This window comes from Colius striatus, chromosome 1 (genome assembly GCF_028858725.1).
Source record: "Colius striatus isolate bColStr4 chromosome 1, bColStr4.1.hap1, whole genome shotgun sequence".
Lineage (NCBI taxonomy): Eukaryota > Metazoa > Chordata > Aves > Coliiformes > Coliidae > Colius > Colius striatus.
In genome coordinates this window covers 125065697-125090755 of record NC_084759.1, presented here as the reverse complement: position 1 = coordinate 125090755, position 25059 = coordinate 125065697, and the positions used below count along the sequence as shown (strand labels likewise).

The 25059-nt window shown below is 39.2% G+C and overlaps 2 protein-coding genes across 8 annotated transcripts in view; one reads left to right on the top strand and one right to left on the bottom strand.

The window, feature by feature from the left end:
* Window positions 1–242: 242 nt before the first annotated feature.
* On the bottom strand, window positions 243–24318 carry KEL (Kell metallo-endopeptidase (Kell blood group)). 7 transcript variants are annotated; one of them, XM_062006616.1, is made up of 19 exons: window positions 24096–24318; window positions 23844–24026; window positions 17850–17998; window positions 16210–16439; window positions 15483–15607; window positions 14445–14591; window positions 13291–13353; window positions 12183–12371; window positions 11306–11451; window positions 9941–10064; window positions 9307–9417; window positions 8135–8233; window positions 7517–7594; window positions 6972–7075; window positions 6052–6162; window positions 5204–5271; window positions 4774–4931; window positions 3594–3689; window positions 243–2384 (listed from the first exon to the last, which is right to left on the bottom strand). In XM_062006616.1, exons 2-19 carry the CDS (start codon window positions 23859–23861, stop codon window positions 2208–2210), a joined length of 2193 nt encoding a protein of 730 aa, XP_061862600.1. In that variant the 5' UTR covers window positions 23862–24026; window positions 24096–24318; the 3' UTR covers window positions 243–2207. The 7 variants fall into 7 exon arrangements, with proteins under 7 accessions (XP_061862600.1, XP_061862591.1, XP_061862608.1 ...); XM_062006607.1 differs by having other exon boundaries at window positions 23844–23996; XM_062006624.1 differs by having other exon boundaries at window positions 23844–23996; window positions 24112–24318.
* The window catches only part of LOC104564058 (scavenger receptor cysteine-rich type 1 protein M130), a 47125-nt gene continuing 45015 nt past the window's right edge, over window positions 22950–25059 (top strand). The window contains exon 1 of the mRNA XM_062006522.1: window positions 22950–23012. The gene's annotated coding sequence lies outside the window, so the exon portion shown is untranslated. The remainder of the gene's footprint in view (window positions 23013–25059) is intronic.

The following is a 25059-nucleotide window of genomic DNA, read 5'->3' as shown; positions in this document are numbered from 1 at the left end:
GCAAAGTTAAAGACTCCTCAAAATCCAGACTGTCAATAGCTTTTGATTTTTCTATGCTTTATAAATAAAGTAGCCAAGGAGTTTCAGCACATTGAAATAACTTCTAAATGACACACAAGTTCTGGTAACATGCTAATTGCTATTAACAAAAGAAGGTCAGTCTTGACACACTGCTAGGACAAAATTGATTAAACAAGTAGAGGAACAGTAAATACTGTTTAAATGATAAAGCACAAGCCCAATTTTTATTATGAGGTATTATTATTTATTACTTGGGAAGTTCAGGTAAGAACTCCAGTCATACTGGAAACAGCACAAATGCAGGTCAAAGAAACAGGACTTGCAAATGAGTTTGCAGAGTAATTGTTTTCCCTGAAGCAAATACTTTATTAATATTTTAGTTAATTAGTGAAATAAAAATCTCTGAATAGTCTGTTCTTGTAAAATATTTTACTGCATTGGACAGTACTTAGAAAGGATTAACACAATTAACTAAGATTTTCACAATTTTTACAAGCTTGCATTGTTAGGGAATGTTTCCATCTGCCATCACCTTTTCCATGTGCCATCACCACAAACAATCCTCAGGCAGTCAATATGATAAGTAAAATAAAAACGCTCCTTTAATCAACAGTTTGAAGAGTATGCAAAAAGTAGGAGTATTTTCTATACTTATTAACTTTGGTAATTTTTAGAACATTGATATACATTTTCTAATTATCAGAACCTGAAATTGATATTAATTAGTAGGTTACTCTTGAGAATGTGCTGTAAGCTCTTCTCTTCCTACCCTAAAATATATTACTTCATACTCTCTTTCTCCTCTAAAGTAAATGAACATATAAAATTCTATTTCAAGTAGAAAGTAAAATTCTACAGCAGCACTACTCCTCTGTATGAATTATAAATATTTACAAATATAGAGATGAGAGAACTTTTAGGGATGACAAAAACAGGTTCAGGATCCAGAGAAGTTCTTAGGATTATAGACTCACTGAATCTTAAGGGTTGGAAGGCCCCTTGAAAAATCATCTAGTCCAAACCCCCTGCCAGAACAGGCCACACAGGAACTCATCCAAGTGGGTTTTGAGTGTTTCCAGAGAAGGAGACTCAACAACCCATCTGGGCAGCCTGTTCCAGTGCTCCATCACCCTCACAGTGAAGAAGCTTTTCCTTATGTTTCTTTGGAACCTCTTATGTTCCAGCTTGAACCCATTGTCCCTTGTCCTATCATTGGACATCATTAAGAACAGCCTGGCTCTATCCTCCTGACACCCACTCTTTATGTGTTTGTAAACATTAATGAGGCCACTCCTCAATCTCCTCCAAGCTAAAGAGCCCCAGCTCCTTCAGCCTTTCATCGTAAGGGAGATGCTCCACTCCTTTAATCATCTTCATGGCTCTGCGCTGAACTCTTTCAAGCAGCTCCTAACTGTTCAGTCTTCAGAGACTTCTAGAAACCCTTGTGACTGTCCCATACTCCACCATTAGCCCTAAATAGAGACTAAAAAAGAGAATCTTTTTGGAAAAAAAAGAAGAAAGAGAATTTGTTCTCAGCTCTCAATCCACCTAGCACTTGCCCCTTTTCTCTCTTAGGAGTTTTGCTGATGAAGCAAAACCAGAACTGGGAATGCCTTCAGTTACTTTCATTATTGACTTATCTTTCAGATGGATTTTAGCTGGATCCTAGTCCCTGTTTCCATTTATCAGCAGGAGAGAAAAGGATCCTTCTCTCTCTGGTCTGTGTGGTTGGAATAGTAACTCACAGGATTTCCCTAAAAGCCAGTCTTACATTAACAAGTCTTAGAGCTCCAGCGTATTGCCCTGTTCGTTGACCATGACTGTGAGGCTTCTGGAGCACACAGAGAAATGCACAGAACAGAGTGCTGTAACAATCCTTCTGTTTACAAGCCTTCAGAAGCTGTTGCTTTCTAGAGACTGGCTAGTCAACTTGCTGCCTTGGGACTTGCTAAACTCTAGAGATGTCACATTTGAGACAGAGTGCTGAGAGCAGTAGGAGAAACCCTTTTGTGCTCAGCTTCAGAATTTTGCTGCCATCAGCTGCTGAGGAAAGCATAACAAGAAAAGGAAGGTAGAGGAGTGAATAAGAGCATCATGTCACCCTAGGGGCCCTGAGATGGTCATATTTTCTTGGATCAGGCCTTCCTCTCCCTGGGGTCATGTCTCTTCCTCCCTTTCCATGCAGATTACCAGATGTGGCACTTCTTATCTGGGTTCATTGGTGATCCACTGGAACAACGGAAGTGCTTGGCAAAGTCCTGGCTATTGCTGACAGGTCCACAAACACGAAGTGGCAAAGGACTATGAGGATCTGTGTTCAGGGAAGACTCTAGTTTCTCAGGATCCTGGTGTCCACACATTGCCTGAAAGGAAGCAAAATAAGCAACTCAGTTTGGCTGGAAGTCCTCATGTAAACAAGATTTAAGGCTTGTCATGACACTGCACACATGACTGCTGGAGTAAACAAGTGAAAACACACAGGTGCCAACAATTTTCAGATCTTTCCCTTCACCATCACAATTTCTGTTTTCTCTTTCCCTAAACTTCTCTGTCCCAGTTTCCCTATCTGACACAGGAAATTTAGATAGCTTGAAGTTTAGGCTCATGGAACCTTGGACTCCATCTAAAGCAATGATATTGACGTGATCTCGATATCTAGATTTAGCTTCTTAAGCAAAAGCAATGAGTGTCCATTAAGAAAGGAAGAGCAGTTACTACTATTCTAGAGATTGATGGGAAGGTTATGTGACTTTATTGGTGTAAAAACCAGTTCACTCTTGTGATTTCAGCCTTTATTCATTGACAAATGATGGAGCTGCCAGATAGCCACTGAAATGCAACTCTTGCCACCAAGACCAAACAATCTGTGATTTCAGAATTACTTAACATAATGCCAGTACACAGACAAAACTTCTCCCTTTGCACAACTGCAGTGACTTATTAGGGTGTGAATTTTGTGAGCACAAAAATCCAATGATCTATCATGAGGAACTCAACTGCACAACTCTGCACAACTGCACAGCTTTGCACAGATCTTTAAACCAAGTTCCCACAGAGATCTCAAACTATGTGTGCATGTACCTCTAGTTCTTTCTTTCTAAATAACATTCTAAATTATTTTTTCCCTATCAGTCACTCAGAACTATGTGATATCTAATTATTCACCATGACAGACAGGTGGATGAAAGAAGGGATGGGGAGATATGTACCTTTTCCAGTAAAATTCCACTTTCCTCTAAGATTTCTCACAACAAGAAAAAAGTACCCAGAAACCGACAATGAAGTTTGCTTTCCCTAACACAAATTGTCTGCTACAACTTAACTGTGGCAGATTTCAAAGCTCTGTAAAAGAGATATTTGTAGTCAGGCCTTTTATTAGCTCTGAGATCCTTCACAGATCCTATATGTGAATTTTATCTTTCTATATAAGATCCTGGTCTCCCAGAAACATTAGTCATTCCTGGTTTTGTGAAGAAGGGGAAAAGGGATTGACTATCGAGAAAGATAAATCATAACAATGTGGAAGACAATAGAGAGTGAAAGACACACATGAATGGCCTAGAATTCATTACATGAGCAAAACTGAGGTAGAAAAGTTGGTCATGTGAAAGTCCAATCTTAGATAAATCCTTCTCTTCTTTGTGCTTTTTCAGCCAATTCTTATAGGCCTGTGGAGAGAGAAAGTTAATAATAATCAATCTGCCTTCAGATTATGTACCAAACCCATGTCTCTGGCAATTAAATATATCAAATACATAGTTAACAAATTAGCAAGTTTGTATATCTCCTCACTCTGAGGTTTTATGCTGCTGGCCATCCACCTAATTAAGATGGAAAAATAACAACTTCTTTGCTTCCCACTTCAGACATTACCATACACACATTGCAATAAGAGATGTGGTGACTGCACGATGAAATAATGACAATTTCTTTTAAAGAAAGTCACAAATATTTGAATAAAAATGAAAAGACTCTCTACCACTCAACATTCTTCATGCAAGAACAGAATAAATAACCAGACCTAGAGATCTCAGAGCACCCTGTCCTTAGTGAACTGGTGAACTACTGCCTGATGATTCACAGAATCACAGAATCCTAGAATGGTAGGGTTGGAAGGGACCTTTAGAGATCATCTAGTTCAACCTCCCTGCAGAAGCAGGTCCACCTAGATCAGGTCACATAGGAAATTGTCCAGGCAGGTCTTGAAGACCTCCAAGGAGGGAGCCTCCATACCCTCCCTGGGCAGCCTGCTCCACTGCTCCATCATCTGAACAGTGAAATAGTTTTTTCTTATGTTTAAATAGAACTGTTTGTGTTCCAGCTTCATCCCATTACGCCTTGTCCTGTTGCTAAAAGAAATAAAAAAATATCTATAAAGTACTGCTGAAAACATCATTATGAAGTCATTTTACCAACACACAGAATTCTGGTTCATGTCACAGCTTAGTTCCTCAAAGACATAAAACATAATGTGTTTTTCTATGCAGGACATAAATGGGAAAGCAAAGAAAGACTGACTTCAGATTTGGTGAAGGGGGGACACAGTCCTACATGGAAGTAGTGAGCTTATGAGCAAAGCTTTGTGAGGAATCTACGTTTGTAACAGCAGAGGACATGCAGGTCGTGCTGCATTGGCTCAGACATGCAAGAAATCTGGAGCTGGAGCAGCATGTAGGAGAGGGTTGCAGCAGAGCAACCTGCTGACATGGTGGGTGAGTTGTGTGGTAAAACTATGAGATTAGACTACAATACCTGGTAAGCAATGGTAAGCCCTCCAGTGTCAGCTGTATTCTCCAACAGTGTGAAAGTACCGTTGACCTTAAAGCTATAGCTTTCATACTGTTCAACCAAGCAGTCTATAGATTTCTGCAGTGTGCTCCTGTTACATGTAGGACAGCCCCCAGGCAGCACTGTGGGGAAAAAAAAAAGAGTCCCAGAAAGCAAAGATATTTCTGACATTCACCTGTATTCCTCACATTAATCACCCAGTCTTCTTGGTAGTCAGCATGGCCTGGAATGTGCTTTCCTTACCTTCATCTACTTTAATTATATATATACACACATATATATACACACGCACACACATACACATTGATACAGGGATCAGAGTTTAAGATCCCCTGAGGGAAAATACTACAAGGGACCTAGAAGAGTAAATAAAGACACTACAGCCTGTACCCACCATAGCCATAGAATGTGTGAAGAAGTTCATGGGCCATGAAGACCCCGATGGCACCAAAGTTCACAGCACTGAAAAATAAACATTGAAAAGCATGCTTTTGAAAACAGAAAGAGAGCAAGTGAACATTCATTATAGCCACTGTGGGCTGCAGAGGAACATTCTACTTGGAGGACATGGAAGCACTTTTATTTCTATCGCTTCTCAGGTGTGCTACAATTTTCATGCAAAAAAGGACATCAAATAATATTTTTACAGTCAGTTGGTTTTAAGTGCTTTTAATATCAGAAAAATATTGCTTAACAGATCTATTCCATGTGACCAAAGCTATGGTCTACAGAAGTGTCATTGTTGCAGAGAAAGACTGAATTAAAAATATATTTGCTTATTAGAGGATGTTTCTTCAAAAAAGGAAAGGAAGAGAACAACTGTCTTTGATCTATTGGAAAAAGACTTCTGTCAAGAAGGTGCTCTGTGAGGCTCCTATTTTCTCTGGGTTAGATTTCTATAGGTTAGATTTCAGTAATTCTTGGAATCGAGAAAATAAAAGGCAAAAGTGAAATGTCTACTTTGCAGTTAATTTATGTAATATTTCTGCCTCTTTTCTCTGGAGTAATATATTTGGCTTAGCTTAGTTTCACTAGATTCTGATTTTACTCCAGCAGAGTTAATGATCACACTCAGAATTCATAAGGCAGTATCCATGTGGCTTTAGAAAAAGCTATTCCCCCTCTGCCCCCCTTACTGGGTCTTTCTTGGATATAGTAAGATGTTAAAGACAGACCCACTAAGATTCTTCCAGGAAACATGATGCAGTCAAGGGACTACATTCAGCTTCTGAATTTGCATACCTGGGAAATTCCATGTGGAAAAAGGGGCTACGGAACATTCCAGCAGGAAAGACCAGCATGTGGTGCCTGATTGAGTAATATGAATGCACAGTCCAGGGGGACACATACCAGCTAGAAGCAGAAAAAGAGAAATGAGAGAATATATTAACTCCTTATCTTGTATCTTGCTCTTTTCCTCCACTGCTCTTGCAAAAATGGAATGCTCAGTCCAACTAACTGTTCATATAGCAACAGCAAAAATGATGAAACTCACATTATCTAAAGGTGTTTGAAATAAACCTTTGCATATTTACCGATGGTCAGAGCTAGTACCTTAGCTTTCACACACATTAAGGTGTTCATCCCACATCTTCCCTGTCAAATAAATTGGGATTAGCAATGTCCTGTACAAAATACTCTTTGGGCATTGTAAGGTCCCAAGCATGTCTGACAATATTGCCTGCCTTCTGAAACATCTTATGTCCTGCATTTGAGGTTACCCTACTGGTATTCATGTCATCACAGTGTTTTGCTGTTTGCTTTGCTGCTCAGTCCAGAAGAACCAGCTATCCCTCTTACTCAAGGGTTTGTGGGCAAAAAAGGATCCTTTTTTTTCAGGGGTCTGGGGCTCCATCCTCAACGGTGGGATTTTTTTTTGGTAACATGAGCTTAAGTTGAATACAAGACAGGTTGCCAGATTCAAGGATTGGTGAAATCACATCTGGAAGTACTGTTCTGCCCCGGCTTGCCCTCCCCCTTCTTCCTCGGTGAAAGAGAGATATAGATAAACAATTGGACACAGTACTGCAAGATCTGCTCTAGCTGATCCTGCTTTGAACAGGAGGGTTGGGTTAGGTGATCTCCACAGGTCCCTTCCAAATTCAATCAGTCCTCAAGCGTGTGATTCTGTTACATTTTTCAGTTCAGTATCTGACACTTACTTATCCTGTGAGTGGTGCAGAAGGAGTTTCAAGTAGGAGTTTTCCCTCAGTACTTTCAAGCAAGCCACCACATTGAAGAAAAAAGTGTCTTCATTTATCTCCAACTGAGGGAAGAGATAGGTAATGTGACCATCATAGGACATAAGTGAGGAATGAATTGGACAGTATGAGAAAAAGTCCCAAGGGTCAAAAAAAAGCTTAAGCAAAAGACAAACCAATGGAAAACTTGTGGTTTTTTTATCTCACAGTTCTGAATTTGAATTTAAGAATTCCAATTTAAGATGTGACAGGAATGTTACCTGCAGGCCAAACAGGACATACAATTAGATCACAACCAATCTCTATCAGGCCACCACTCTAAATAGAAGACAGCATAAGCAACAATATAGAACCAATAGATAAAGATTTTCTGAATTCTCCAGACCCACATATTATCAGAAAATGAACAGTAGGAAATGTGCATTGCTCTGGAGGTCATAGCCTCTTTCAGCATCAGGTAATGTAGCAGTTAGTACAGGCAGGCATGTTTACATTACATAGCTCACCTTCTGGTATTCCAGGTTCACTTTGGCAGTCTGAAGTATCCAAGCTGGGTAGCCAATCTCCACTTGTAGTTTAGAAACCTAAAACCATAACAAACAAACAAAGGATCAAAAAGATATGTGGCCAACAGGAGGCTTTACATTCCATAAGTCCTTTTAAAACTCTCTTTAAACAACTTAAAAATGATCTGTGGATCAGCCCTTCAAAATGATAGCTATTCTGCTTCAACAAGACATCTCTTGCTAAAAGACATCTCTGATTTCTTAACACAATCTCCTGAGGCCTAATGTTGTTCTACTCTACTTTTTTTTATAGTATTGTTTTCTGGCATTCAGCTTCATAGTTTTTAACCTCTCTAGATGTACAAAATGGAACTATATCTCAGTAGAATTAATTCATGGACAAACAAATTGAACCTCTCTATCTCAATACATTAATGTGTGAGCACACATGTGTGATGACACTTATGAAACCACCTACAATTTTCAGTATGTATAAGACATCTATTTAAGACTGCCTGCCTGTAGAAGCAGGTAGGAACATGTGAAGGTCCCTTCCACTCCTTCTTCAGAGGCTTCAGGGAAAGGAAGGCCTCAGTAACTTCTGCCACCTGCACCCACCAAGACTTTAGCTTCTTGGCGGGTCTGTTCATCCATCCACTCCAATTGATCCAGTTGGCCATAGAGGGCATCTTGGATCTCAGAGAACATCTGCTCAGCCTGCAATCGAGAAAAGAAGGCATGGTCAGAACTGCAGGAAAAACATTGTTCAGGCTTAGGTATCATCTTTGCATGTTCCAGCAATTCAACCACAGAATAATTAGGGGAAAAATCTTCTTGTGATGAAATAGGAGATTTGAGTTTCTACAATGATTTAGGCTTCAGTTATTTGGCATCCAGTGGTTCCTCACAGGGCCCACCCTCCTCTCCTAGACACGTTTTCATCTTGTCTCTCACAGTAAACTAAGAGGGAAACATAATTCTTTCTCACTCAATTCTTGTTGGGATAGGAATGGACCAAGTGATTTCCTCACTTCCAGAGTGAAATTAAAATTCAGTATCGACAAGCTTTTCATGCTGTTGCTCCCTTTCTGAAGTTGTGGAAATCTGAGTCTTTCCTCCATAAAAATATGTTTTGTTCATTCAGCTTTGTGCTTCATTACAAGTAGTTTTAGTTTTCCCATTAACTTCTCTTGTGCTATTTACTCTTGTCACTTTATACACTGCAAACTCTTTACAAAACCTGGTGCCTATTCTAATTTCCCTCAAAAGGAAATGAACGCTGATCATCAAAGGGAAAAAAAGAAATCTTTTCTACACTGCAGGCAGGTGATCCTTTTACTGTGGATCCACTCAGACCATTTTGGCCCTGATTTGTTTCTGTATGACTGCTCAAATGATGGTTTAATGATTTTGAATTGAAAATCTTATTTAAATATGTCAGATTGATGATGAATATGTTAATACTACTTGCCATTCCAGGAAGCACACTGAGATTGCATGCATTTGTAGGGCTGTCATAGGTAAGGGTGCTGCACACATGACTTTGTTAACAGTTGAGATGAAGATAGTAACTACTATGTTGGCATTGATTATTCTAGTGATGACAGCAATGTCTTGTTCTGGCATCTTTCATCCCCCAAAAATGAGATGAAGCATGTAAGTACAGAAATATGTTAAAAGGTATAAAAACTTCAAGTGATTTTGCTGCCACAATGGGGTAAGTTGGTATATCAAAAAAAGAAAAAGATGAAGCTGAGCTCTGCTTGGGGATTAAGAGGATGAATACCTACAAGTTTCTTGGTCTGATGAGGGAAAATTTCTTGCACAATCATCTGCCCTAGAACTGGCTCAAAGAAAGAGCTGGTATCAGTCAAGCACTTCCTCCAGCGCTCAGCTGGGATCTGTAAGAACAGAGAAAGAGACACACATGAGAATGAGGACAAACAGACAGGAAGACAGTAAAAAGATATGTAAATGTGAAGTCAGTAGCATATACACTGCTATCTAAAAATTATAGCAGTCAATGATAAGTAATGCAGTTCCACTTGAGCTACCTCAGAAACTTTGATCTTTGACACTGATTTCCTTATGATTTACTCCACTTTCTTTCACATAAGATGAAGATTTATACGCTAGCTGAGACAAATGTATACAAGAAATATGACCATCTATATATTGTTCCCTATCCCATGATACAGTACACCTAGCTCTCTGTAGTCTTGTGTGTCATGTCTACAGAAAACATGTCTACACAAAGACACGTCTTCAGAAAAAGGAAGCATTGAATGGCCTCATAAAAGCAGTTTTTCACCCCAAATCTAAGAAAGCTCATCCCAATGGGACATCAAGAGAACATCTAGAAGGCATGTCCTAGGGTGTTCAGCTGCTGGGGTGGCTGAAGAAGATGGTTAAAGGCTAACTCACCACTCTAGATCCCATTTTTCCATACAGGATCTTAGATAGCTCCAGGCGTGCATCTTGGAACTGACTGTCAAGGGCTGGGGAGAGATTCCCAACCAGACAAACAATCATGTAAATGTGAAGGACCCTGTAGGAAAATGCAATTCAAAAAGACTGAAGGCTGGTCATTGCGATAAGCATCAGAAGAATAATTTGATGCAGAATAATTCTAGTAACCTGAACAATGACAACAAAGTACTCTGAATGGGGTACAGCTGGGGCATGATTTGACATGACTCAACCAAAGAAAACTCTCTCCCCAGACACCATAAAGACTCAAATAGTTATTTTCTGCTGGGGCACAAGATTCTTTATGGGAAGCATAAGAGTATTTTTAGAACTCAGTGAAACTTATTACAGAATATTTTGAGGGGTGTGTGGGATTTTGTGAGACTTTTTCTTATGCAATGTTTATGGGGAGGACCAAAGGCAGGGAAAGGGAAGGATCATGTTGAATTGGAAGGAACACTTGTGGGAAAAGGGAAAGGTGGTAAGAGAGAGTGGTTGAGCATAAACTTGTGGCTTGTGAGGACAGCTATCTGATTGAACCTTGCACATAGTCACTATCATCTGTCCTATCTAATGCTATCATTAATCTGTCCTATTAAATGCTATTCTCAACATTCTACTCTCTGTGTGAGGACTGGGTACTGAAAAGACAAAGAGAGTTGACTGCTAGAGGGACTGGTTCAATCTAGCTGCTTTAGAGAGCAGAAGTCTGAGAGCTGGTTATTGGAGAGACTAGTTGTTTGGACCAGCTACTGGAGAGATTTGCTTATATATGTGTGTGTAACAGGGAGATACCAGAGTACCAGCAAGCAAAGTAGGGCTGCAAGACTCAGGGACTCATATATCCAGATGTCAGCAGTTGTGGACACCACAGGATTTGGGGGCAGCTTCTGGATAGACTGAATTTCTTAGACCAGGTATTGGAGTGATCCATATGGTATGTGTACTTTTATATATTTCGCTAGTGTAGACCAATCCTGATAAGCTGAGAAAGGAAGAATAGGATCAAGCTGTCTAAGCTGTTCATGTTTGTGTGGTGGATGTGTCAGTAAAAACACCGTGTTCCATGTCTGTTGATCTGTGACACACACACACACATATATATATTTAGATGTATGTATGTAAATGGTGAGTGCATGTGGAAACCTATTGGGAATATATGCTAAGCCTTAGTACTGGCTAAACATGTGGATAGAGAGCCACAGCAGCCTTGAAATTGTTAGGCATCAGGTTCTAACTCAGGTCTCTTTAATTTAATGTTATCTGAGGTTAATATTTCTTGAGGCATGAACAACGACAACCATAGATTTTGACTCATACCGTGTTTTCTGCCATTGTTCAATGAGCTGTGACATGCCTCTTAAGTAATCCATGTCATGCACTGCAATTGGCTGAGAGAGGTTCATTGGCATAGGATGGAAGACAGTCTGGAGACATGACAACCAGTCAATAGCAGGTGCCTTTTCCTAGAAGTAAAACAAAGCTTACATGCTGAATTACGTATCTAAATTAAACTCATGAATATTTACAAGTATATAAATGGTGGATGTCAGGACATTGGGGCATCCCTTTTTGCTATTGTATCTAGTGTCAGGACAATGGGTAATGGGATGAAGCTGGAACACAAAAAATTCCATTTAAACAGAAGAAAAAGCTATTTGACTGTGAGGGGCACAGAGCATGGGCACAGGCTGCCCAGGGGGGTTGTGGAGTCTCCTTCCTTGGAGGTCTTCAAAACTCGCTTGGATGTGTTCCTGTGTGACCTGATCTAGGTGAATCTGCTTTGGCAGGGGGGTTGGACTAGATGACCTCTAAAGGTCTAATCCAACCCCTACTATTCTATGATTCTACGAAATTGACTTGACAAGCTATAGGAGGGGAAAACGGAATTGTCTAATAGTTAAGAATGCTTTCAACAAGTTAAACTGGTTTTATGATGTGCGTATTGATTATAGTAGAAAAGGAATATTTTTTATTGAATTTGCACTGGGGAGGAGGGTTGTGGGCCTGAAAAATCCAACTGCTGTCAATAAAAGACTGTAAGTTATCTGTTTATTTAAAGTTGAACTGACTCCAAGTGTAAGTTGCAAGGGAATAGCATCTAGACAGAGTATCTCATATCTTTTTTGAAGAAATAAGTCTTTAGAAAGTGAATGCCATGTATAATTACATTGCTCAAGTTCTAAAGCACAGATACCTGTAGTTCCTTAATGGTAGTTCGAAAGAACAGCATTCCCCTCTGCTGTCTTTCCTGCAGTGGGGTGACAACTCGCTGGAGGTTAGAGATGAAGGACAAGGTAAGGGAAAAGGAATCAGGGGGACCATCCTTTGGCACTCCAAGTAGCCCCCCCAGTTTCTTCAAATATGAGAGATACACACGGAGAACCTGCAATACAGAGCATTTGACCAGTAGCAGACACATGACTGAAATGGGTCACTCCATCCACCCATCTATCCATCTATGCATCCATTCATCTTGACCATATTGGCTTCAATCTTTCAAAACCGTTGCATCCTCTTCACTAAGACTGTCCTGTCTTTCTCACTGCAACATCCTTACATAACTCTTCATGTGGAATAGAGTTTTCCAAATACAGCTCCTCTCTCAGTGAAGAACACTGAATTCCCAAAAGGTTATTTGTGTCCCAGCATACAATTACATTAAATACCAGAATCATTTTAGAGATGCAGGTCTGCCATCTCTGGACTCAAAGGAGAGAGATGTAGTGATATAATGAGACAGTATTTTTGATGGAGAGAAAATGTCAGTTTCATGATTCTATAGTTCATGAGGTACCAAAGGAATACTTGTGATGAGTATTTTTTGAGGACTCAAAGACTCCGATCAAGAAACTAAAATCAATTCAGTTTTTATGAAAGTTCAGAAAAATGACAGAGCTCTGATTAAATTAACTTTGTTGTAATAACTCCCAAGGTCAAAGAGCTTGTTTCCCCAGCTTAAGTTAAAAAATTTTAAAATAGCTTTTAAAATGCTAGCTACTCCTCCCCAAATACACAGATTTGAAGTTATAAAGCTTAGGTTTATACTACTTAGCAAATACAGATTAAAATGATAACATTCTGTTTCTACACTAGAAGTTTTAAACCTGGCATCTGAAAACGTGCTACATTTTGCAAACTATCTTTTTGGAAAAGTAGAGAGTTTTGTAAATAATTGTTTCTAGGTTTTCAGAGGTCACTGACCATAACCACGGAAAAAGATCCCTCTGAATCAGGAAGCAATTTGAGGAGATCCCTACACCAAATAGCTATTTTTTACCTTTCTTCAACCTCTGATATGTTACCTCAGGATAATTTTTCTCTTTTAATTTACTCTCAGGTGGCATCTCAAATTCAGGATGGTCAATCTGCAAAAAGGAGTAAAGGAAAAACATCTTGCTCTTTCCAGAAACACCAGGTATATGAGGATATACTCAACATGTTTTGCTAATTTCTGTTTTACATAATTTGAAACATTAATAAAGTGGTTTTACTTTTGGAAAATGTTTTTGAAGCAATTTTTGTGGATCTATCATATTCTGCAGCTCATTTAAAAGCTCATTACAAATCTATAGAGACTGCTACTCAAATGTAAACCACATTGGTAAGTATTTCTACATGGTGCACTGGTTTTGGCTGAGGTAGTTAATTTTCTTCACAGTAGCTTATATGGGGATGTGTTTTGGATTTGTATTGAGAAGAGTGATGATAACACAAGGATGTTTTAGTTCTTGCTGAATGGTATTTATACAGCATCAAGGTTTTTTCCTGCTTCTCACACCACACTCTATGAGCAGTCTGGGGGTGCACGAGAAGGTGGGAGGGAACACAGCTGGCATAGCTGACTCCAACTGACCAAAGGGCTATTTCACAACATATGACATTGTACTCATCAATAAAAGAAGGGGGAGTGAGTGAAGTTGGCCACAGCTGCCATTGTTTAGGACCTGGCTGGGCAGTGGTTGGTTGGTGGTGAGCAACTGGGGCTTTTTTGTGTCACCATTTTTTAATTTATTTTTTGTTTTATAACTAAGTCATCTTTTTCTCAAATCATGAGTTTTCATACTTCTACTCTTTTGATTTTCTCCCCCATCACCACAATACTGAGCTGTAAAATTTACAGTACACTCTATGCATTAGACACTTGTCAATTAAGAGTCCATTATTGTACAAGTCATAACCATGATCATGAGAAGAACCTGACCCTTGCATGACAAAGACAGTCTACACTATCAGGCAACAGAGGTGAGAGAAAGTAAGCAATTTACTCTTCCTCATCTGCTCATTTTCCAGAAATAAGTGCTTTTTATGTAATAAAATCAAGAAGTTTACTGAAATTTAGGAACACTTTCTTCAAAGAACATATACTTAACTTGAGCAAGCCTGGGTCTCATGGGCTGTGTAACTGACTCTTTATTCCCAATGCTTCCTGGTAATTTTTTTTCTTCATTCTACTCACCTGAATAATATTGGTCTTGAGGTCAAGAGGACTAGGTCCCACATGGACTCTGAAAAAGGGAAAGGTGCTGTATCTGCCCATGATAGTCTGAAGAGTTTCATTAAAATCTTTTGCTTTCCCCACACTTGTGATATTCCATCCACCAACCTAGAGAGGGAGAGAGACAACAGGTGAGAAAAACACTTGTTCAATCTATATTTACAAAATCTTTTTTTTTCACTCCTATGAGCTTCTGTCATTATGACAACTGAGAGACAACAAAGAAGATAGCAACTAGGGAAACTCGTGAAGATTTTGGCATATCCTGTTGGCTTTGAAATGACTTGTCATTTTCACTTAAGCAAAACAATGAACTGCAAAATAATACAGGGAAAAAGAATGATAATTATCAAATGAACACAGTGTACAGGAAAAAAAGCAGAAGGAAAAAGGTCTCATTTCTCTAAAGCCATCCAGGACAAACAGGGAAACAGGACAAACAGAGTGTAAGTCCCATCTCTCCAAAAAGCAAATTCACAGGTGAGTCTGCATTCACTATTCCTTCTGCATCCCCCTTGGAGACAGGTCATAAATGCCCTTTTCTGTCAGGAAGATGTACAACCCTCCCTGGCACAGAGAGAAGTCTCTCAGAGAGAACAATTTCCCCTGAAGCCTGGAGACTTGGCCATCAGATATTAGACCCAAAAATTTCACACGTTTTTGCAAGATATTCCCTGATCTTTAAATTGGATCCTATTGAATTGTGCTTCTGAGATTAAAAGTGATCCCTCTTTGCAGTCTTAGTGTTGTACAGTCCTACAGTAATATGTAGGATGATGAGGAAAGTTTCAGGTACACTGTGTTAGAAAATTAAATCTTGAAAGAACATTTAAAGCTAGAAGATATATCACTTAGAAGTTGTGCTGTGAACCTTGAGTTTATTTCAGATCCAGATGATAGCAAAATTCTGTCTTGTAGGACTATATGGCTCTAACTTCACACTACTTTTTTCTTACAAAAATTATCTTTGGAGGGAAAGGAATTAGCAAAAACATTCACCTGATTTAGGAGGTCCTTCAATGGTTGAGTTCCTTGGGACTCTATTTGTTGGGTATCCATGCAGGAGCGGTAGAACTGGATTGCTTTCTCCTTAGCTGAGCCTCGTATTGCAAACTGTGGGCTCTCTGAGGAAAGAAGAGAAAAAAAAAAGATTAAAAACTACAGAAGCAGCTAAAAAATTCTGACAAAACATTGGGGCAACATAAGAGCAGAGAAAGGATGTAAGAAAATATTACTCTGCCTTTTGGTTTAGAAAAATTTAGTAAATACATCCACACTTCCCACAGTCAGTCAGAGGAAGAGACCTTCTAGTGTCACGACTCTTCTGAGGCCAAATATGTGAATTTCTTTGCATGGAAATGGGAGCACAATGGAAAGTTGGTGTGTATTTAGGCTTCAGTCCCACATGGAGTCAGGACACATGATCAGAGTGCCTATTTAGACAATCACAGCAAAAAAGTTCTGCTTTTATAAGGCAACAGGAAAATGATTTGATGTGATCTCAGAACTGTGAAGTGTGCGTTTCATCTGGCAAGGGGAGCTAAATTTTTTTAAATGTAGCTATTGTAATATGATATGCTCAAGAATAAATCTGTACCTGTAATGACAGAAGAATGAAGAGACTGGACTCAGTCTCTGTTAGGAATGATTGTGCTCTCAGTTATTAGTATTCTCAGCTCTGATTGAGGAAGATGCTGAAGGCAACACATTAATCATCTGTCCCTACCTAAAAGCCTTTTCAGGATCAACTGATTTTCTTCCAACACCACATCAAAGACATTTAGTGATTCTTCTGTGGTTCTGCTTGAGTATTTGCTTTCCCAGCTGCCACAGGCATATTTGTAGAAATCCGTACAGGGGTCTACAGTGTCATTCCTAGAATTCAGGAGTCTGGCCAACAGCGTAAGACCTGGCTCAACATCACAGGATCCTGGGCAGGAAGTAAAAAGGAGAGAACTGAACAGTGACAGTAGAGAGTGAGAACAACTCCAAACACCACCACCACTAACACACTCTCCCTGTCCCACTTCCTAAAATAAAAGAGGAGTTATCTGTGGGACATTTCCTCCAAAATATTTATTTTTGGTGCAAACAAAATTGAATATTTATTTTTGACATGCAATTTTGAAGTCCTTGTAAGATTTTGCTGAAAATAGAAAAGTGTGTTCTGTCTTTCATGTCACAGGAAAATTGCCTTTGCACTTTATATGGGAGATTATTTAAATAAAGGACAGGTAACCAGTTCAGATGTGGTGTCCTCTCCATACCATCTAAGCAGTCACAGGTTGGATTATTCTGACTTCTCAGTGTATTTTCTCTGAATCAGTCAAATTTGTCCAAATGATAATCAAGAAGTAACAAATGGTGTCAACAAATTATGCACATAACATAAGCTTAAGGGCGATGTTCAAGCATGGAAACCATTTCTCAGCAATGACATTCAATAAAATAGGACATAGAATTTCTGGTACATCCTGCTTTCATCTAAAACTCCCTTTATCTAAACTGCTGTGAATCAATGGGTATGTATTCTCATTTTAGTGTGTTGTATCAACATCAGATCAGATCAAGTATTTATTGAAATAAGCCATTTAGAAGTCAAAGCAAGACTTTTCATTCTATGGCTTCAACAGTTAACATAGAAGGAGGTAGGCAGTTTAGACAAAATCTAAACTAACAGTTTTTCATTGATCTCTGAAGTGAACAGTCTCCAATATATAACTGGAGCTAAAGAAAAATGCTAGGTGAAGAGTCAATAATGCTTATTTTGGAGCAAGGAATACCTATATCCACCAATAAAAATTCACCTTCAGTACTGAGCATTTAATAGACATAAACATTTACGTGGACCATTCTGCAGATACTTGTTTAGCAATTTTGAAAGGCAAATTAATACTTCTGGTCTATGCTCACAACTCCCCAGTTAGCAAGAGACTATGCTTTTTTCTTTCTGCACTATGACTGCACTGGTCTATGCTAGAAAACTAGGACTAGACTTCTGAAATCAGGGATGGACAGGTGGAGGAGGAGCTCCAAATCTCATATTCAGTTAATTTTCCTGGAGGCAACTACAGGCAGAACACAACATAATGATAAGACAATGTAAGATAATGTAAGATAAGACAATGTAATGATGCTTTCCCTCTAAACTGGGATCAGGCAGGTGAAGGACAAATGTGGGAATCTCTCCCTACTATGACGCAGGGAAAAGGCAGAACAGTGTACCTTTTTTACAACTGGTGTTAAGATCTTTTGAGATTCTAAAAGTATGATTCTTAACACAGATGCTAAGCTTAATAAATAATGGGAGAGAAACAGGGTCTTACAAATGGAGTGGATGAGGAAGCAGGGAAAGGGATATCTCACATTATACCTAGACCACAAGTCATCATGATGTAGGTGATAAGCAGTGTAAAGCCAAGGATAGTACTGAGGAGAAGTGTACACAGAAGTAGGCTTTTCTCCTGAAGACATCTTTTGTTCTTTGCATCTGTTTTCAGCTCCTGGTCATAGGTCTGAAGAGAGAAAAATGAGACAAACAGAAAAAATGAAGAAAGAAAATTTCATATTAAAATTAGCACTGTTCATATAGTCCGTCCTTCACCTAAACTACTAGAAAATCACTCACAGGACTAGTATGACGATAGCAGCAATTGTCCAAGTCATCTAGATAACTGTACACCTAGGAGCTTTCTCATCTCTTTTTTCCCCTCTCTGTTCCAGCTACAACCTTTGCAGTGTTATGATCAAAAAGACAGCTTGCTGTGAGGAGGTCTGCCCTTCCATAGTTGCTAGTGGTTTATGGAATCACCTTGCATACATCTCCTGAAGATATCAAATCTTTTTGATCCCATAAAGCTAGTAACAGTATGGCTGGAACTGGTGGTTCTTTATTCTGTTATAGTCTGGCAACTTGAGCACTAATTTCAGATCTCTCCTTGAGGAATAACTCTTGCATGCTAAGTCCTCTAGTCCAGTACAAGTGGTAGACAACATTTTCCCTATTCTAAAAACTGCAGTAAGCTCTAAGTCACACAGAAGCTCTTACATGTAGACAGGTTTTATCTCACTTAAATTTAGTTGTGTTCATAATCTAGGTGTGTCTCTTTAGACAGTAGAGAAGACCAGGCACCTTATGGGTACAGCTTCTACTTTAGACATCTATCTTAGGATGAGCTGAGGCATTCTCCAGAGTTACCTGCCTTTTTCTCCAATGACAGCGAAGGAGGCTAGATGGCTATGTTAGGATACATCCTTAACATCTACCTTCATAAAGTTAGATAAAATAATTTTTAGCTTAATGTGTCCACTGCTGCTACCTACTTTGATGTGCAAAGGCTGGAGAACAGCAGATTACAAGAGAACAGACATGGGAATGAATGTTGGTAATATCCTTATATAGAGAAGAAAACTGAAAACATTAAAAGTGGAATGACTGAACAAGAGTATTCAGTGACGAACAGGAGGCAGAAGGAAAAAAACAGGAGATAATGGAAAATCTGAGAGAAGAGGGATAGAGAAGAAGTAGTATGGCAAGCAAGGAGCATATCTCCTTGTGAAAGCTGATGGAAATGCTGCTTTGAGAGTCTTACATGCCAGTGTCAGGGCCTGGCTTGTATTGCTCACACAGCCTCCCAAATGCTCAAGCCTGGTTCTCTGAATCAAAGAAAGTTGTTTGAGAAACTTTGACAGGCTTTGAAGATCTTTTTCTCAAAGACAGAAGTAGCCTTGATGGAGGTGCCCAGTTGTTCACTGGAGAGCTGCTTTTGACAGCTCTGATGCATGATCTCCACCTGAGGTATGCTGAAGAAGCAGCCCCTGTACCCCATTGATCTTAACCTACAGACTTGATTCTGCAGGTTTGACCTTGGGCCTGCCTCCTCACAATGGACTTGCATGGCAATCTACACCTTGACCTGCCCTGCCTTATACCCCTCTTTCCCTTGCTGTAGGGGTGCACCCCCTGCTGGTAAAGTCATTAGTTCTTACCTGCCTTGTCATGACTCTCAAGTTCTAGATTGTTTTCCCTTGTCTGCAACCTTATATGCAGCAGCTAAATTGCATCTGTCACCACATTTGGTGTCTAACTTTGCCACAAAACAAGAAAACATAGGCCTTTATAAAAATCACAAGAAGAAATAAAGCAAAATCTGTTAAGAATTAAGAACCTGACAGTATCTACCCCTTAATCTGAGGAAAGGCTAAGGCAATGAATATCTGCTGCTAATCATCTTGCCTAATATACTATGTAGAATTCCTGTACAAAAACATTAACAGAACACAAAGAAAGAAAGAGAAAAACAAACTTCATCATTTTGTGCCTGTCAAACATGCATTTCATTTAGTCATTATGAGAAGCCTCTCAAAACCCCATGTCAGCTTAGAGAAACTGCTAAGGATTAAACCCCTAACCGCTTTGTTCTGACTTCTTTAGGCAGGATACAGAGTAACTCAATTGGAGCAAGTACATGCAAGTGAATACTGGCATTAAAAAGTGCTAGATGCAGAACATAGTCATACTGGCAAAGTACAGTGTAGGAAATATAAAAGAGGAAATCCAAATTCCTCTCATACACTCCCGCAGTAAAACAGTACCGCTTTCACTGCTCACGTAGAAAATGTCACAACCTAACAGTATGACAGGGAAGTGAGCAAAAGAAAATCTATTTAGACAAAAAGAAGGAAGAAAAACTATCCTTCACTGTGCAAGCCTTCATCTCTCACCATTTAGCTGCTGACTTCTTTGTTGCAAGATTTCCTGTTTTTTAAATAGAAATTCTGGTCTATTCCTACTATGAAATATTTCTATTTTTTCAATTCTTTGGTCTCATGTTATCAGAGGACATCTGTTTCTCTCTTTTGAGTACTAAATAGCATGGCTGTGGAGATACTAACAAGAAACTGGTATTTCAAGACTCTCTGCAATTTCTCCAAATTTCTAGTTAACAGTAGGTCTATGTTGGGCTTATACATTACATTCCTTTTGAAGTGTTAAATGCATCAAATAACAGATTTTTAAAAATCTGTAAGAGAACTAACTACTGTGATTGTCAAGAGTCCAATGTGAAACAACTAGAGAAGGACCTGACTGAGAAGAGCATACACCAAAAGAAGAGACAGGGGAGTGGAAATTCGTTGGTACCTCTACATAGGAACTCTATTAAGATCTTTGTTATGTGAGCCATAAAGACAAAAAGTGTTCTTCAAACACTTCATTTTCCCTAATGATTATCATTCTAATTTTGCCTCAGTTAATATGGCTGGATTTGACAGAGTTTGTGGCCCTACATAAAAGGAGAAAAAAGGGAGGGACAGTCATACTTAGTTGTCCATTATATTGTTTTCATGATAACAGCTTAAAGAAATCTAGTTTGAAAGAAAGTAAGATATTGTCCTGAGCAACATCCTTATCAGATTTTTTATCTAGTGTGAACTTCACATTTATGCCACAAATGGCCTAAGTGGTTCACAGACACTGAAATACAGAGCCCTTCCTAATTCAGTGATCCTGGGTCGAGGAAGTATGGATTTAACCAGATGAAACTGGAGGTGGGATACAAAAAATTCCATGGCACAGGCTGCAGAGACATTACATATCTTGCAGAAAACAGGAGCACTTTATTATAGTATGTTTTGAAGGCTTGATTGCCTCATCCAGCATGCTCCATATAAAGAGATGGGTGAATAGTTTCAACAAGCCTGTGGAAAAGGACAAAGAGCCTTTAATCTCTGACACAACTTTTCCATATGGGCATCACTTATGAGTCAGTGAGAAGAATGATTAGTATTTGGATGAAGGTGAAGACGAATGCAATTTCTCCTACAGTTTTATTTCTTTCATCCTTTTCTTTTAAGAATGTGCAAGTGATCAAATTTAAATTACTTTATTGTACCTAAGTGAGATTCCTGAAAAATCACTAAAGGCTGACTTTGAATTGTCCTCAATTATAAAATTAATATTTTTTAATTGATGTACTACATGAATCATCCAAGTTCAATGTGAGCATCACTTCAGCTAGCAGAATCTTGCAAGAACTATTTGACGCAACTAACTCAGCCAAAGAATCCAATTTTCCTTCAGCATCTCTTTCTTTCTGTTTCTGAGCCATTCCTGAGTTCTGCAAGGAGGTATAAGTTCCTCTGTCTAGTTCTTCCTCACTTTGCATTTAATGTTTAGTGCTGTTGGAGAAGAAGAAGCATCTAATTTTCATGAAAATAAAGAGTGGTATTTCTCAAGGGTTGGTACTGGGACCAGTGCCACTTAACATCTTTTTTGAGGACATGGACAGTGGAATTAACTGCAAGTCTGCTGACAACACCAAGCTGTGTGGTGAAGTTGACATTGCTTGAAGGAAAGGATGTCATTCAGAGGGACTTTGACAAGCTTTAGAGGTGGGCCCATGCAAACCTCATGAAACTCAACATGGCCAAGTGCAAAGTCCTGCACGTGGGTTGGGGCAATCCCAAGCACAAACAGGGCTGGGTAATGAATGAATTAAGCACAGTCCTGCAGAGAAGGAGTTGAGGATGTTCATGGATGAAAAACTGAATACCTAAAAATTCCAGTACCTAAAAGGACCTACAAGAAAGTTGGAGAGGACATTTTACAAGTATATTTAGTGACAGGGCAAGAGGTAGTGGCTTCAAACTGAAAGAGGGTAGATTTAGATGAGATATTAGGAAGAAATTCTTCCCTGAGAAGGTGGTAAGGCACTGGCACAGATTGCTCAGAGAGGCTGTGGATGTCTCATCCGTGGAAGTGTTCAAGGCCATGTTGGATGCAGCTTTGAACAACCTGACCAAGTGGAAGGCATAGCAGTTGTAACTAAATGATCTTTAATGATCTCTTCCAACCCAAACCATGATTCTATGACAGGCAAGGAGAGCAGAAGTTTTCATAATTATTTAACAGACAATTTAAGGGTATTATTTTTCAGACAGTATCTTTCTAATGGCTTTGACTGTTATCCAAATTGTGTTTATCTCATTAGTCACATGGATGACGTTTTCAGACCAATGCCCCAATATTCACAGAAGCTCCAACATTTTCTTGAATTTTTCTTTTGTCAGCAAATCACTTCAGAACATAAAGCACACTAAGCTCTATTTGAAAAACAATATTTTAGCCTGTGTTCAAATATAGTACTCTCTAAGTTTGCTGAATTATATTCCAGACCACTAAATTTTGGGGCATAACCACGACTAATAACTGTTTAAAATCATGAGTGTTGTCTGATCTTTATCATAAAGAAATATGAGAATAGATACAAAACCTATCTATGAGAATAGATACAAAATAGATACAAAACATTGCTGCAAATCCTTTGGACAGAAAAATGCAGACAGGTAAATATAAAGTGATCAGTTGCCTTGTAGCCACAATTGTGTGTGTGCAGTACACCTCTGGTAACTCCTTATCTGCTCCACAGATGGGTCTCTCAGTGCCCCTTAGCAATGAGTCACCCACAACAAGCACCCTTCGCTTCTTTCTACGGTGCCCATTACCTGTCGCAGGTGGAGCAGCTGAAGGTGAGTTGTTTGATAGGTTTTCCCCTTATGGAGCTTGCTCATCGAAGTTCCTTGTTGCCAGATCTAGGGTGACCTGCTTCTGCATGGGAGTTGGACTAGATCTCTAAAGGTCCCTTCTAACCCTACCATTCTATGATTCTATGATTCTATGATTCACAGCTCTCCCAATACCGACCAAAAAAAAAATCAATATGACAAAACATACACATTTCTTTTTTTACATTACTTAGTTACATAGAAAACTTTAAGTATTTCTTCTTTTTTTAATGTTTTGTAAATTTCAGCATCTCTGAGCTAACAAATCAGTTCAGTATGATTTGTCTACAAATACGCAAATTTCCTAGTTATTTATACAAGACATCAAACAAGGAAAAGCACACTGCACTACATAGGGAGCAATTAGGCTTACCATGTCATTCTCACATTCAGAAAACTGTGCCATGCTTACCCACAGTTACTTATGAGGAAAAAAATTTGCATGTTTCTTCACAAGTACCTTTTTGAAATAGTTGAAAAAATGAGGATACAATAAAAAATGAAATTAATCAGATTGTTATTGTTACTACTACTTATAGGTCAGTGCTTCAAATAGATCTGAATTCAGCCTTAAAGTGGCCATTAGGATGACTGCCAGGATGGCCAAGAACCCCTAAATCCTCTCACCACGTCCCACATCATTAATTCTGACACCTGGACGAGCTACTTCTGTCAAAAACTCAACCTCTCCAGTTCCCTCGAGCAATAAGCAGTGTAGCTGTGTGCAGGGGAAATAAAAGAGAGGAGTGCAATGGAAGTACCTCAGCAGACTTCAAGACAGACCCAGTTCCTTACCTCTGGAAGAGTCCTCATTCTTGTCACTAAGCAGCCTTTACTCCTGTTGTTAGCACAGTTGACAACCCTGTTTACTTCTTTACTATCAATCTTCTGTGCCAAGACACACCACCAAGTTCAGAGACAATCTCTTCTTTCCAGCTTGGCTGATTGCTGTGGGGAGGAGAAAAGAGAGGAAAAGCTCTGAGAAAAACACGTTGAAAGAAAATGAGAGGGAAGGAAACAGATACATTTCTGCAACTCTCTGCCCACCTTCTCTCCCAAATACCTCTGTTTCTCTTAAAACTCTATTTTTTTGTTTTCTTCTGCTTCTCCATGTCACCTCTGTGTCCTTCCATTTCTTGGAGCTGCACTGAAATATTTCTGAACAGAAGTATGTGATTCTCTATCTCCTCCAACCTCTTCTCAACTATTTGCTGCTTCTTTTCTCTCCACAGCCTTACTATCACGCCCACCCCAAAAACCTGTTTTGGTCTGATATTCTCACTGCTACTAGCTTGTTTCAACCTGCTGCTTTGAGGCCTGGAGGCCTCTGCTTATTGCAAGATAGTGTGAGTTATGGATCCTAGTGCTCCTTCTCCTGCAAAGTGCCAATGTACTGACTTTCTTTTTGCTCTCTCTCATCTGCATCCAAAAGTCTATTCAAGAAGTAAACACAAATCTACTTCTGATTCCTTTTCTTTTGCATTAAGGGGCATAAAAGAAATCATTCCTTACTGGTTCTATTTATAATTCTTTGCTTCTCAGGTGATGTCTAGCTTGTTTGTCTTTACTTCCTTAAGGATGCATATTGGAAAGATTTGGGAGGGAAGTTTCTCTGCTTTGAGGACTGGGAACCAGGATCACTTACTTCCCTGAGTAGTGGATGGAGACCATCTCAAGTGGCAGCTTGGAGCTGTCAGACATGGTGGGGACAAGTTCAGTGTCAGCTTCCAAAATGACTGAAACAAGCAGAATACCAGAACAGAACTGTTACCTCCCCTCCTTCCTAGTCTCAGGGGAATATAATGTCTGGGTTCACTAGTCTGAAGAGCATTAGGTATCTATTCAGAGATTCTCAAATCTTTGGTCTCTCTCCTAAAGTTCAAATCTTGTTCCCACCTGCCTCAACCTGGGTTGTGGTTTTTTTCCCTATTCCTGTAATTTCTTAACATCTTTGATTATACTGTGACATATCTTGAAAAGCAGTTAGATCACCACCTCATTATAAGTGCGC

What these genes read in the sequence shown, in the direction of transcription:
- KEL (XM_062006590.1), bottom strand. Translation starts at nt 23,054, where the DNA reads ATGAGCAAGCTCCATAAGGGGAAAACCTATCAAACAACTCACCTTCAG. An exon ending in ACTTGTGGTCTAGGTATAAT is followed by an intron (nt 16,440 to 17,849) that starts GTGAGATATCCC and finishes GTCACTGTTCAG; the next exon opens with TTCTCTCCTTTTTACTTCCT. An exon ending in TCACACATTCTATGGCTATG is followed by an intron (nt 4,932 to 5,203) that starts GTGGGTACAGGC and finishes TTTTCCCCACAG; the next exon opens with TGCTGCCTGGGGGCTGTCCT.